Below are 15,080 nucleotides of genomic sequence, written 5' to 3' on the forward strand. Positions count from 1 at the left end.
AATTATACATTGGCTATTTTATATTGTTAGCTCTGATATATTTCTCCATAGTCACTCTAGCAAAACCTTTGATGAATACTGTAAGTAGCCAAAGGTTATTTGTGCTTTGGGTTTCTTTTTTTTTTTCTCTTCTCCTTCTTGTGCTTCTGGGGTTTTAGCCAATTGGAAAGGAAAGTTCTTAGCACTGTCTAACAGGAAATTCTCCTATCTGACTGGACCCTATACTTTCTACACCATGTGGGGGGTGCTTTAGGACCTTGATCTCTTCTGCTCGGGGTCAAATGTACTCCATCCAGATTTTAGAGAGCTGTGACTATTTAGTAATAGCCATGTTCTCTTTATATATACCAGTTAAATATAAAAAGAAACTAAGGCCTTTTTGTAAATAATGAATGGTAAACATACATCTCTGAAAAGATTATGCAGTTATTTCTTGAGCTGTATGCTTCTAAAGCTTGAACTTTGTTTTAAGATTTTTTGTTTTCTGTTTTGCTGACCTTTCCTTATGGACTAAAAGGAAAGGGATGGTACAGGGGTCTCTGGTGAGTAGTGTGCAGAAAGTGGAAGTTATGAAGGGAGCTGATGCTCTCAGCCTGAGGGAAAGAATTACCTTGCCCACAATTTATTCCTGCTTACAGTACAATCTCCTGGAAAAGCACTGTCTAAATGCCAGAATTCCAGAGACACCATAGACCATGTAACAATTATGCTATGCATCAAAAGAGCTGGCATTTGTTGGACATAGAGTCTCAATAGAGATTCTTAGAATAAGATGCAAAACAAAAAAACAAAAACAAAAACAAAAAAAAAAAAGAAAAAAGGAAAGAAAATTAACTCCATTGATTAAGCAAAAACAATTAATCTCAAAATATAAAACTAAAGTTTATTTAAAATAGCTATTTTCAAATGAAAAAAGTTGTTTATAGAATAAAATCATTACTGAATTCCCAATAGTTACATATCCTATTTCAGTATTGCCCCATTACCTAAATGCTGAGGAATGTTCAAATGAATATTCTCAGTTAATTACAAAATAGCCCAAAAGAATTTTTTTCCAGCTAAAAGCAAGGTATACCAGCACTTTATCAGGTTCTGACTGGTTTTATTGTAATCAGACATGAAACATAGCTAAGCAACAACTATAGGGGCCAGGAGGTGACTTGATCCTTTTGGATGTGGGGATGAATTCACATTATTATTATTTGGTATTTAAGTGGCATGCAATAAAAACATAGCATTTTGAGCCAACAGTTACTATAGGTATATGAATAAAATTCCCCGAGATGACCAGGAGGATTATTGATCTTGGATGTGAATGGAAGATCAGGCATTCTAAACAAAACACAGCAGGCATATGAGGGGATGTGACCTCTGTCTACAATTACAGCAGAAGAGAAGAACAGGGACCATAGGAAAGATGGACTAAAATGTCAGTGAATAAAGTGAGAGGAACGTCTCTGTTTTTGCACATGTGCAGGGTCATATGGAGGTCACTTATTGTCTTGGGAATTTACTTTGTCCACTGATAACACCCTTGTATTCCTCCCTAAGACTTAGACTAACCCTAAGTGAGATATAAACACGGAAGAGCATGAGCCCTGTATGGTTTAAGAAGTGATCAACTTACCGAGAGCTCTCACAGGTGCTCGGGGCTGTGTCTTCATTTCTGGCCACATCTGGGATGGTTTCTTCAGGTTGGTGCCCTTGTGCTTCCTCTAGGGAGACACTTTGGGAAAGGAAAGGTCCCGGTTCTCCAATGCACTCTTCTTTCTGATCTGTCTCTATTTGAATCAAAGGCACATCCCTTGAGCAGAGTGACCGCCTAGGGCTGAGACCAGCAGCACTGGGGCACGCAGAGGTTTCTCGTCTAGGATCAAAACCACTGGGTTTTTTAACAGGAGCTGTTTTGCTTGGAGATGACACTGGGGAGTGATTGCCTTCAGTAACAGCATCTTTTCTCTGGTAATCAACAGATTCCTGTACAAGCAGAGTTGGCCCCCTGTGTCCTTTGCTGGTGGCTAATCTGTTGGCATTCTTCTCTACTTGCAAAGGAGAACCACTGGAAACAGGGCCAGGACTGGCATTAGCTGCCTCGCTATCATCAGCAATGATTTTGTTCTTTCTCATGAGAGCCTCAATGGAGCTCGCCCATGTTTCATGAATTAGCATGTTTGTGATCTGGTCAGTCCCACTTCTGCGATACAAGCAGGAATCTGATTTGCAGAGGCCAGATGAGGAAGCCCTACTGACTGGCTGTACATTTACAGAATCTTGAGGGCAGTTTTGGGCAAAGCCATCTAAGGAGTTGGCTTTGACAGGCGCATTTACTGTTAGTCTGGAGCATGGCGACCTGCTGTCAGGCATAGATGACTGTCTGTAACACAGAGGGGATCGTGCAGAAGGAGACAGCAAGCCCGTGGTCCAATCATGGCTGCTTCGTCTGGAGGAGGCACCATCTTTGCTTTCTTTCGCGATGTCCCTTAACATGTACCTATAGAACTCCTCTGTTATGCTCTCTGTGCTGGATTGCTTAGAGGGGCAGCTCGGTCTCACGTTGAGGTGGTCATTTTTCTGGCATGCCTGCTGCATTGCTGAGTTCATGATACTGCTGGCATTTTTGCCTGCGTAGTAATCCAGCAGCAACTCAAACCCTCTCCCTTCATTTTCCATCTGTTTCACCATGAACCTGGAAAACTCATCGGTGATGCTCTCACAGCTGGACTGTTTGGAGACGGAGCTGGCCCTGCTAACTGGCTGGCTTAAGGTACTCGTCAAACCCAGGCTATTTACAAAGACCCTGGCTTCAGAGTCCTCCTCAGGAATGCTCTCACAGCTTGAGGCCTTCAGCCGGTTCCACCTATCGCCACCCAGAAGCCGAGTCCGGGAACAACTCTGGCCTTGCCACACCCCATCCACCATGGAAAACTCTGTGAGGTTCATGATCTTGGCTGCCACTTCATTGGCAAAGGTACTGACGGAATCAGGGATGTCTTCGAGGTTCATGGACTCATCCATGACTCTGTTCATTAGCTTCTCTTTCAGCTCTGGGTGCTCATCAGCTTTTCTCTTGATTTCACTGAGGCGAGGTGGCTTGTGTTTCCTCACGGTGCTTCCGGCGCTTGAGTTTTCCTTCTTCCTCTTCAAGGATCGGCAGGATCCGTTAGGCGTCGTCAAAAACTCGTTCCCTCTTTTCCAAGCACAAAACCAGGGCTGTTTGCCATTGGAGTTGTCAAGGCAGATTGCTGCAATTTCGGTTGCCATGGAGACAACAGTCTCTGCCAATTCTTCCGCAAAGTCTGTGATGCCATAGACCTCGGACTGCTTTGCCTCTAGAGTAGACTGAACAGGAACAGCCAGGTCATCACCTAATAAGGATAGGTTAACTTGAGCTTCATTGTTTAGGGGTGTGGCACAGATGTATTTCTCTTGGGTGTTTGGAACAATGCTGTCTTCAGTTTCCTGGAAACCACTACAACCCTCACTTGCTGTTGTCAATTTTCCTAGGTCTGTAGAGGCTCTTCGTTCATTGCTGTCATAATTTAGTGTATGATGAGGGTTTCTGGTATCCTCTCCCATAATCCCTTTCAGATATATTTCCTTGGGGAATGACTTAGCAGTTGAATCAAGAATTCTATGACTGCAGGAGAACTCAGATTGCAACCTGGGGTTGTTGACCTGTTCTGGCCTTGCTCCGCCCTTGTTTGACTTAGGAGATGCATCCTCTACAAGATTCCTGATGACAAGGCCAGTACCGTGTGCATTGCTAAGAGGCTGGCTGCTGGGGCATGTGGAGGCTTTTACCCAGGCTTGACCAGCAGCCTGATCAAATGAGGGATGCTCACCGAGTGTTAAAATGTGATTCATCTTTTTGAATGTGAAGCAGATCACATTGTGCAGCAGCTGGTTCACACTTTCCATCAAGGTGTCCAAAGTTCCACAGGGATGCCTTTCATCAGTGGGGTGAGCCATTGTAGTTTTCTGGTGAAGTTCATCCACTGAGTGCTTGAGGATGACATCGGACAAGGTGTGTGCCAGTCCATTCCTTTGAACACTTTCTGTGCACAGGGTCTGGGTTTTAGAAGTAGTTTCTATGATTCTCTGGTTCACAGATTCCAAGAGCTCACCAAGGCTGCTGTAAGCATCTGGCCTTGCTAAAATCAGAGTAGCCTCTCTGAGCAGAGCCCCTGCAATGGCTTCCTTCCCCAGCTCTGTGCTCTTCTCCATCACTAAACTTCCGATGGAGGATATTTCTTCAGAAGCCCCAGAGGTAGGCAAGAGGTCACTTGGAGCTACAGGACATGTCACCTCTTCTCTTTCACATAAGCCACAGACAGCGACAGCACTTGCCACTTGTGTCATGCCACACAGAGCTGATGGGAAGGAATACTCGGTTGTAGAAGGTGCCATGAATACTTGGGGCACTTGAGTTTGCTGTACCCCACTGCCTCTCTGGGCATAGGTAGATACCAGGGATTCTTGTTCCATGGTGAATCTTTCTGTGGCCTGTGGACTGGAAATGGTTCCAATCACAGTGGCTGCACAAGCCAATGCAACTTCTAGGGCACTCTGAGTGGGTCTACTGGAACTGTCTGCAGAAAAGATGCCCGAGGTTTCAACAGACAATTCCATGTCAGGCCAGGAGGAGACATTTGGCTCAGGGGCTGTGTCACTGCCATCTGGGCTCTGCACAATGACAATTTTGGGTAGTTCATTCCATGAACGAGGGACCACCATATCTTTTGTGCAACAGCCACTGGGAAGGAGAGCACTTCCCATAGAGAAACTGACTGCAGATTCCTGGGGGAGTGTGGGTTGTGACTGAGACAATCGGATGAAGGCATCTTGCATTACAGATTCTGCTAAGTTTGTAGCATACTCTCCGGTGGTGGCTTCTCCATTTTGAACGGGAGGAAGAGAGTTTGGAGTAACGTCATGGTCTCTGAGGTTGCTTCCCTGTTCAGTGAGTACACTACACGAAGAAAGTACATCTTTCTTAACCATGGAGAGATAGGCATCTCTAGGAATGAACAGCATTTGAGATGTTTCTAGTTCCCCTTTGATATTTTCTGGGTAGGAGTAGTTTGTGGCCAGCTGCTTGTTCCCCGCCACTTCACTTTTCAGGTGTGATGGCCTGACTAAAGGGTTGAGACTTTTCAAGGCCGTGTTCTCTTCTGTAGTTTCCTTTGACCCTTCTGTTTTTGTGGAGGGCATACGGTGTTTTCTAATGTGTTTTTCCCCTAAAGCACAATGCAACTTTTCCTTGTGGTAATCCCATCCTTCCTGGGTAGTTTCCTTTGGCTTTTTACTTTCCAAAACATTAGCTGACACATTTGTATTTTCCAAACCTAGTGAAGGGAAATTGAGAAACACTGTTACTTCTCAGGGAGCAAACTCTAATGGGCCCAAACTAACAATTACTTTCTAAACTTGCATGCAGCTCTGGGGTTGTTGCATTAGGTAAAGTGACTCTGATAAGGATGTTGAATTTCATTATGGACTGTTGTATTATGAAACACCTTTAATGTGGTACACAAATGCTGGGGTTTTGGGGCGGGGGGTGGGTCATAGGTGTTTGAGAATGATGGCTTGTCATCATTTTTCCTGGGAAAGTGATCCAGGAGGTTGCATGGTAGGGGAAGGAAGGAGTAAGGGTAGAGTTGAGGGTTAGAAGAACTTCAGTAGGAACCTTGGTGCAAAGGTTTGCACTGAACTTTGCAAAGGACCTGACTCAGCAACAACACAACACTTTATGCAATTCCTTTCTCTGTGACTTAAGGTGGGAAGAGGAACACTGAGTTCTGTTACTGAGTCAATGGATGTAAATGACTGCTGAGCACTTTTTTGGGTCAGTCAGTGCCTTCTAATTGCACAACTACCACTAACTACAAGCACTTTTTGAAACCAAAGCTTAAAAGAGTTTGGAAAGAAGTCTTAGGTCTCTCAGCCTCAAAGGAAGTTGTGGGATTTGAATCCAAGCCAATCCAACTTGATTCCAGTTGAGAGTACTGGCTTTTCTGGCAGTTTCAGGGAAACTAACCTTCCTCTTGGGAAGAGGCATTCTCTTGGTGAGTAGGAATGTCTCCCTTTAGAGCACATAGATTTCCCTCAGCATCCCTAAGGCATCATTTGGAGCTAGTATCTATCCAACCATTAAGCTGTCTTAAATGCATTAGTCAGCATGCTCACCAGTATTCTCTTATTATTATTGCCTCATCAAACTTCAGCAAGCAGAGACTAATGCATCAACCAAGATGACATGGCTGGAAACCTTTCTCATCAGTGTCGTAGTAAGGGGTAGGGTGAATAACCTCTGGGGACACACTTGGTTTATCAGCAATGTCTTACCACTTCTGCAGTCGTCCACCTCGATTTCTTCCTCCAAATGCTCGGAGGCTGTAAGGAAATCTTCTTCAATTGAAGACAGAGAACAGTTTGTATCATCCTCCAGCTTCAACACGTTCGTCTCCAGGTGGAGCTGACGCTCCTGCACCACTTCCAGACCAATTAAGAACTTGTTGATCTCAAAGATGATGCAGTTGGTACTGTTTGGTCTGTTCCCTCTTGCACACTGGACCAAGCAGATATCTGGTAGCCAAGGACACTAAAATCAGATAGAAAAGAAGGTACTTCCTCAAAATTGACTGGAAAAGACAATGCTGGTGACCATTTTCTCCTTCCCAACCTCTCCCGTGAAAAGGAGAGGGGCTCTTAAAATTATTTGAAGTCTCTTCAGAGCTCCTGCTCATAAACTGTTTTTTAAAAAATCATATGGCATTTTGGAACGTGGCACACCTAGAAGGAAGTTTTACTTAAAAGAAAACAACCAGCTGTATCATATATTTGAGGTTTTTCTCATGAAAGCAAAAATAAAATGTACTATTCTAACTTGTACAGGGAAGGAAGAGGTTATTGGTGATTATTGTAATAACTGGAATGAACACAGAACTCAGACCTGCACTGCGATGAATCAAAAAGAAACGGGATTTTAGGTCATTTATGGTTGTTTCCTTGGCTTTACACAAGGGAAAAGTGAAATGTTTTTTATCTTGGGGCCAATGACCTATAGCTATTAGGTTGCCATTTTCTCCTAGAGGTTGGGGAGAGGGGCACTGGTTTTAAAGACATGGTTCTTGGGTCCTTGGATAAAACACTAGTGGGTTACAATGCTGGATGGAGGCCTCTAAAGGAGATTTGCATGTCAAAATAGAAGAAAGTCACAATAATATGTTTTGTAGGCTAAATGCTCAGAGGGAAGAGGTAGTTTAGGGTCTAGCACCAGAAAGAGGGTTCACTGAAGACTTATAGGAGGGTACTCACTCAGGCTTAGGACTGACTCTCTTGATTAAATGGAGACCCTTTCTCAGAACATTATCCTTTGCTAGCTTGATAGTTGTAGACAAAGCCTCTGTTGGTGTGTTTTGGATATGTCACACTGGTGCTGCCCTCTTGAAGAAGGAGCCAACATGAAATATGAAGATATGCCAATGATCTCTACAGTGCTGACATATACAAAGGACACTGACAAGGGAACTTAGATGACAGGGTAGTGCCTCAGGTAGACCTGATGATATTGCTTAGGCTTAGAGTTACGGGACAGCTGCCTATTCCCAGGTTTCATCTTCATTATTCATATTATGTTCATTAAAAGAGCAACAAAAGTTTTCATGGCTTCGGGGCAATAACTAGTAAGCTCTCCCAAAGGTTGTGTATGACTGAGAGGGTGCATATGTATATGTATACATACAGGTATATGTATTTATGCACTGGTGCTCATGTTAAGAGCATGTACATGTGGGAGCTAGAGGTTGTTGCTGGGTCTCTCTCTCTCTCTCTCTCTCTCTCTCTCTCTGCCTCTCTCTTCTCTCTTTTACCACTTCTTCTTTTGAGTCAGGGTCTCTCTCAAACCTGGACCTTTTCATTTTGCTTTGATAGGTTGGCCAGTGAGAGCCCAGGACACACTCACGACTATGCTCACACCTCTCAGCAGAGGTTATAGGTGCACTGTTGAAACATTTTGCCTTTTCTTGGGTTCTGGGGGGTCTGAACTCAGGCCAGCACATTCCCACAACAAGCATTCTACCCACTGAGCCAATACCCCAGTCTCTGTAGCTTCATTTTAAAAATAATAGCAATAATGTGTGAATTTGCAACAGATTTTAGAAGAAACATCTCAAAGTGGAAATAAGATTTAATGGACATGGGAAAAATCGAATCCCAAAGTGGAATTAGAAATGTTTTGGAATAAATATTTTATTATATGATTGGTCACCTTTTAAAGATGACATTTCAATCCTATGCTCTCCCGTGGCTGGCAGTAGTCAGGTCTAATGCTAGTGAATTTGTGACTTAGAACCCTCAGTTCTGTTTTATGTTTATAAGTAGGAAGCACAAGGCTATGTAAGAGGATACTTGCACATAGACAGCCACAAGCCAATTCCTGAAGTAGTTTAACTTTCTTATCTATATGTCATGCATGGACATTTGATTGGATATTGCAACTAGAGTCATTGTGGGAAAATGATATTATGAAGAAGTCAGGGGTTCCCGTAAGGGTTCAGGAAGCCCCACTGGGTGGTGATAGAACTTGGCTATGCACGTTTGTGATCCAAACTGTTTTCCAAGCATGGTGGTACACAGCCTTTCATTTCGAAGTGCGGGGTGTGGACTGAAAGTCTCAGCTTTTCCAGATGTGCCTTTGAAATTCACAATTTCAGACTTCAATCCAGAGCACAAATCACAACATACTTTCTCAAGAAACTTCTCAGACTACACAGACTTGGAGGTACAATGGTGCGTTGCTTTTACTGAACCCTAAAACCTGTGATCTCTTTCTTTTATCTGAATTAATTTCCTTTCCTCTGAACTTAGACATAGCACACTAACCTAAAAGTTACCAGCCATTTTCTGACTGTTAGACAGAAAATATACTGTGAGATGCAAAACAGGACAGTCACCCAGTCACCATAAAAAGGCAGCCTACAGTGTCTGTTCACGGTAAAGAGAATGAATTACTGGATCCATGAGGAGTTGCCATAGTTCTGGGTCAAGATCATTTCTTATGTGCTACTTAATGTTATTAAATTAAGTATGCAATGTAAATGACAGCAGGAACCCAAGAGATATTAACAAAGCAATATGAAGTAGTAGTAGTTCATAATAATTCAAGATAGATTTAAAGATTTTATTAACTGTGCACAATTACACAGCTTTGGAATTTTTAGGAAGAAAGTATGCTTTCTTAACAGTCTTTTAAAAAGTCAATAAAATGCAGAGACTTGTAGATAAGTAAAGAAAAAATATAGTCTATAATGCAAGGACATATTGCATAAATTAATAACATTTAAAACGGTGGTTCTCAACTTTCCTAATACTGTGACCTTTTAATACAGTTTCTCAGGTTGTGGTGATGCCCAACCATAAAATTATTTCATTGCTACTTCAGAACTGTAATTTTGCTAGTGTCATGAATCATAATGTAAATATATTATATGGGATGTGACCCACAGGTTGAGAACCACTGTTTTCCAGGGTACTTTTCAAATCCTATCAATTCTAATGTGATATATACATATACATACACATACACATACACATACACATACACATACACATACACATACACATACACATATACATCATATACATATACATGTACATGTACATATGTGTGTGTGTGTATATGTATACATGAGGCTGGTGATTCTGTGGCACTGATAGAGATGAGAAATTTACTGGCATAAAAGGCTACCTTTCCCTTTCAAGCATAGGCAAATGCATACAGGAAGAACCTGCACTGCACTTTAGGTTTTTGCACTCTAGATGTGTTGTTCCTTTTCTTCATGGTCTCCTGGTCTAAACAAGAAATGCTCAGTATCCACAGAAGACTTGTGTGACAAGTTTGACAAGCAGAGTCCACACCCAGGCCTTTGCCAACTCATGTGCGCATGGTTAATTACATCCTCATCTCCAGAACAACCACGGCAGGAGTAGACCTGACTCTTATATATCAGAAGCTTCTCCATACATCTGCTTTTGTTGCCAAGAATCCTGCTCATCTCTTCTTTTCAACTTGATAGAAACTTGAGTCAGCTCAAGTCAGGGAATCCCATGTGAACTGCCTGTGAGATTGACCTGTGCCCATATTTATGAGATTGTCTTGGCTAATGACTGATGAGGGAGATCTAGCCCATTATGGGTGGCACCATACTTGGTCAGAAGGACGGGCTGTATAAAAAATCTAACCAAGTATTGAGTGTGAGACAGTGAGTTGCATTCCTCTGTGGTTTCTGCTTTTTCTGCCCTAATGTCCCTCAATGATGGACTATTCCCTGTATGCATACACTAAAACCTTAAACCTATCCTCCATAAGTTGTTTTTGGTCATGGTGTTTATTGTAGCAACAGAAATCAAACAGGAACAGAAAGTAACTAATTTTACTTAATATTTTGATTTAACTTTTGGCCATTGAAATTTTGTTATTATTATTATCTTAGATGATCATTGTATGTGTTCATTAGTGGTTTGAGATGTATGCATGTGGACTGTTGGATTTGTACTCATATATTTAATAATATGCACAGACAGTAATGGTCTAGCCATTAGTTGTAAGTTAGTTCCACAAGAGCAAAATGTTGAACTTGTTCACTACCCCAGGATGTATACCACAGCATGGCCAAGTACTTAGCACTTAGTCAGCCATCAGTGTATTGTTAGGCCATCCCTAAGGATAAATTATGTAGACTTCCGTGGCTAATCTAGCACACAATTTCTGCCAGTCTCTAAATCTTATTTATGAATTAATAGACTACCAATTTTCAAGGGGACAAAGTAGTCAATCAGAGTGTCTATATAAAAGTAGATACTTGCTCTGATCGCTAAGATGAGGTGCAGTGTTGATACTGCTTTGCTGACCTGTCAAAACATGTGTTGTGGTATCTACATAATGACTTAGCACCTTTGGAAGTCCTGGGACACTACAGTCAGGTAACATGATACAGGATAAGTGATAGAGAGTCTAATAAGAGAGATGTAAGTGATAGAACTCGTAGGCAAGCACTGATAGTTCGTTAGGAAAGGGTGCATAAACTGAACATTTTACATAGAGCTCTCATGAGATTAGGTCAAAATCTTAGCCTCCAGTGGTCCTCTGATCCACCTCATCCCCCTCATACCCAGATAGTTGGTACTGTAGTGGCACATGACCATGATTGACATTGAGCATTCCTTACTATGTGATATTTAATAAATTCTTTGTAACTCTACTCTCACAGAACTCACCTCGTCCTTCAATGACTTGATGTGCCAAGGTGGGGTGATACCCAGGGGGAACCTCCCCCTTCTCAGAGGATAAGGGGATGGGGGATGCCCTCTTCTGGAAACCAAGGTCATCAGGCATAAATGTGATCTACAGACAGACATTTGTTCAGGCAAAACACCAATGTACCTTATGTTGACCATAATTTAACCTTTTTGTCTTCGTCCTCTGTGAAGTAGAATTTTCTGCTTCCCTTACTGTTTGAGAAATGCCTATGGAGTTCATCTCTGAGTTCAGGGGTGAATCTTTCCTGGCCAGTCAGAATAGTACATTCCTCAAGCCACAGTGACCAGTTAAAAACTGAGTGTATTCAAGGACAGCCCTTGCTCCACTTGTTGGGGAACCCACATGAAGACCAAGCTGCACATTTGCTACATATGTCGGGGGAGAGGGGGCAGTGGTAGGTCCCACCCATGCTTGCTTCTTGGTTGGTTGTTCAGTCTCTTTTGTTGCCTGTCTGTGGTCTCATTCCTCTAACTGGGTAACCTGAACACAAAAGGCTAATGCTTCCTTATGCCTAATAACAGGACCTACAGAGTAAAAGCAGGAAAGAGGCTATAAGAAAAATCCACATCTTGTCAACATGATTCAAATCCTTTCGTGTACTGTGTTTGCTTAGTTACACGAGACAATACATTCTCTATGTGCTTATGTCTATCTTCAGTCATGTTTAATTAAGAATCTTAGCTAAGGTCAATCAGAGTCTACAAAGTTCAATTCAAGGCCAGGCCCAATTAATGTCAGTATCAATTATCATGGAGGCACAAGAAGGAAACTGGAATCTTCCAATAAAACCTGCAGCTGTCAATGATATGTGCAGCTGAGCACATCAGGAAAAACTGACCTAGTATAACAAAGTAGATAGGAATAAAGTTTCCAGTATTTATTTATTTAAAACCATAGCATACAATTTATGCAGAATTCACGTAAAATTTATAGTAAACAAACCTTGTTATTAGCTTCAGTATCAAGAATATATAAGATTATATGGTTACTAAGCAGCAAAGCTTTTCTATTCATTGATGGATCACATTGTTTAAAATATTATTATAAACACGACAATTCTAATACAAAGCATCTCAAAGAGGAAATTTGAGAGAAAAATAGTTTTGATTTTTTGTAGGATGATAGGTTTTTTTTTTTATATAATTCTGTCCTCTTTCTTCCTAATAAAATTAAAGTTCATTTTAAACAATGTGCTTTTTACCAATCTCATTTCTCAAGTTGGTGTTTCAAAGTAGAAATGCATTTATTCTGTTTCATAGATGGGTGAATCCAGGCTCAGGAAGACCCAAATTCTTTAGCTTCGAATCCCAACTGCTGACTGTTCAGGAATATTGTTTCTCTGGCTGATAAGATAAAAATTATCATGTACTATGGGCTTCGAGTGCAGATACATGGTCAAACCAAGGGTTGGTAGACAGTGCTTGCTGTCTACTACAGTTTTGGCTTCTAGAACTAGTTGGGGTTTCCTTTGTTATATTAAGGAGCTTCTCTATAGATAAATGAAGGCCCTTTAACTGAATAGAAGCTCATTTCTGGGTATAGAGACAGAGAAAATACAGGCTCAGTATAGAAATACTTAGAAATTTTATGCATAAAATTTTTATCTGCTCATCATTGCTTTGCTGAATATAAAGGGAATTTGAACTTAGAGACATTTTTCAATTACCCCCTCCAATCTAGATTCCTCACTAATGAAAAATATTGTCATAACTGATATATCAATTAGAAAATTGATAGGACATTGTTAGGACCCCTAGTTGTTCTCCTGCTATTGCTGACCTTTGGACCCTGCATATTGAACAAGCTTATAGCCTTCATAAAAGAGTGAATAGGAGCAGTGCAGCTGATGGTCCTGCACCAACAATATGAGACCCTGAGGATAGGACCCAAAGAATATGAGTTGGTTACCAGAGACTCCTGAGTGTAACTCCAAGATTGGAGCTTGTACAAGAAAAATGGGGGAATGAAGGGCCCTAGGGGCTTTTGCCAGCCTTACACCTACCCACCTTTTGTCAAGTCTAGGCCAAGTTCCATTCTCCACTCACAGGAACATTCTTGAATAAAAAATTCTCAGAATGTACTGACTGATAGTCACCTGACTTTCTAGAAAATCCCAGGTAGAGTTCAAATGCATATGATGCTTGCTAGCCAATAAATTTTAAAGTTAAATATTCTTAGCCAATAAGTTTACACTGTAACCTTGATGATGAAACCTGTGCCCCTAAAAAAAGCATAAAAACTACTTTTAATAGTCATTTGGGGTTACCTTCTAGCCACTTGCCTTTAGGGACTGATTGAGGGTTGACCCAAACATGGAGGAAAAATAAACCTTGTACTTTTGCATTTGTTAAAAAAAAAAGAAAAAAGAAAAGAAAAGAAAAGAAGAGAAAAGAAAGGAAAAGGAAAGGAAAGGAAAGAAAAGAAAAGAAAAGAAAAGAAAAAAGAAAAGAAAAGAAAAGAAAAGAAAAGAAAATTCTGATAGACTAGGTAGAAATCTGCACTAAGTCTCTGGAGTCAAAACTGAAAAAAAGGCTGGCTTCTGGGCTTCTGGTATTTTGGAAAAAAAATGACCAATTTACTGGGCAACAAATGCTCACTAATTTGGAACTGCAATCTGTACTATATATTATTATAGTATAGCTTGTGTGTACTTTTCTAGTGAATTGATGAAAAAGCTTTAAGTACATTCTTCAAAGTGGTGTTGTGATGCTTATTACAACAAATGACGAAGGATATATCAGAGTGTTATAATATTTTCATTTCTGCTTTATTTTTAATGACTTTCTTCCTTATGGGATTTTACTCTATGGGCACACTTCCTTTCTATCCCGAAAGCTACATGCTTATTATAATCTTGGCCAGTTTGGCATTTCTTGAGGAGCAAATAAGTCCCAGGAGAGTTATATTATTAAATGATATGAGAATAAATGATACATATTAGAATTCTGAACTTGTTCTTAAAAGGGGAGAAGATTTTGATTTTGAATATTTACTAGATTTTGTAGAACAGGCCCAGTATATGTGTTCAAGCCCCAGGTAAACAACACTAGGAATCTGAGGGTTGATGCAAAGGAAAATCTATTAAGCTCTGAGTGGTGCTACTGGGGAGAGATAGAGCTAAAGTCCACTGTTAGGTAGAGTACACTCTTCTGATAAAGTTCATGTGCAGCATCTTTTGGGGGCTCATATCTCTCTGACAACAGAAAACTTGGTCTTTAACCTTCTGAATGCTATGACCCTTCAGTACAGTTCCTCATGTTGTGGTAACTCCCCAACCATAAAAATATTTTTTGTTGCTACTTTATAGTTATTATTTTGAAACTATTTTGAATCATAATGTATATGCTTTTGGAGATAGAGGCTTGTTAAAGGGAACCCTTGCACTATATGACTAGTTGACCAAGAACTACATTCCTTACCTGTGAAACATCAAAATCTGCCTGGAGGTTTCCAGAGGCTAACCCACTTAGGAGGACAATTTCATTTTCTTTCGGCTGTTGGACATTCATGGAGCTGATGAGGTTTGGAAGGTCCGGTGAAACATTGACCAGTTTCTGTAGGGTAAGAAAGACTCTCAGTTAGTTCAGAGGATTCCTTTACATTCTAAAATAGCACTCCCAAACTAGTCCATCTGCAAAAAATATTTGTTTTTTTTTAAGAATCTAGATATGTAAGCTACTTAGTCTATAGCTCACTATAACACAACTTCCACACATAAGACTCAAGAACAATTGTAGAAGAGACAGGCAAAAAGATTGTT

The 15,080-nt window shown here is 40.9% G+C and overlaps 1 protein-coding gene across 4 annotated transcripts in view; it reads right to left on the reverse strand.

Moving 5' to 3' along the window:
- The window catches only part of Sphkap (SPHK1 interactor, AKAP domain containing), a 142,333-nt gene that overhangs the window by 18,306 nt on the left and 108,947 nt on the right, over positions 1–15,080 (reverse strand). For all 4 annotated transcript variants that reach the window (XM_029480138.2, XM_029480139.2, XM_029480132.2 and 1 more), the window contains 3 exons: positions 14,740–14,874; positions 6,346–6,601; positions 1,628–5,345 (listed from right to left, as the gene is read on the reverse strand). In XM_029480138.2, coding sequence (XP_029335998.1) covers positions 1,628–5,345; positions 6,346–6,601; positions 14,740–14,874 — 4,109 coding nt within the window. The remainder of the gene's footprint in view (positions 1–1,627; positions 5,346–6,345; positions 6,602–14,739; positions 14,875–15,080) is intronic.

This window comes from Mus caroli, unplaced genomic scaffold, assembly GCF_978045245.1.
Source record: "Mus caroli unplaced genomic scaffold, Mus_caroli_1 scaffold_1, whole genome shotgun sequence".
NCBI classification, from domain to species: Eukaryota; Metazoa; Chordata; class Mammalia; order Rodentia; family Muridae; genus Mus; species Mus caroli.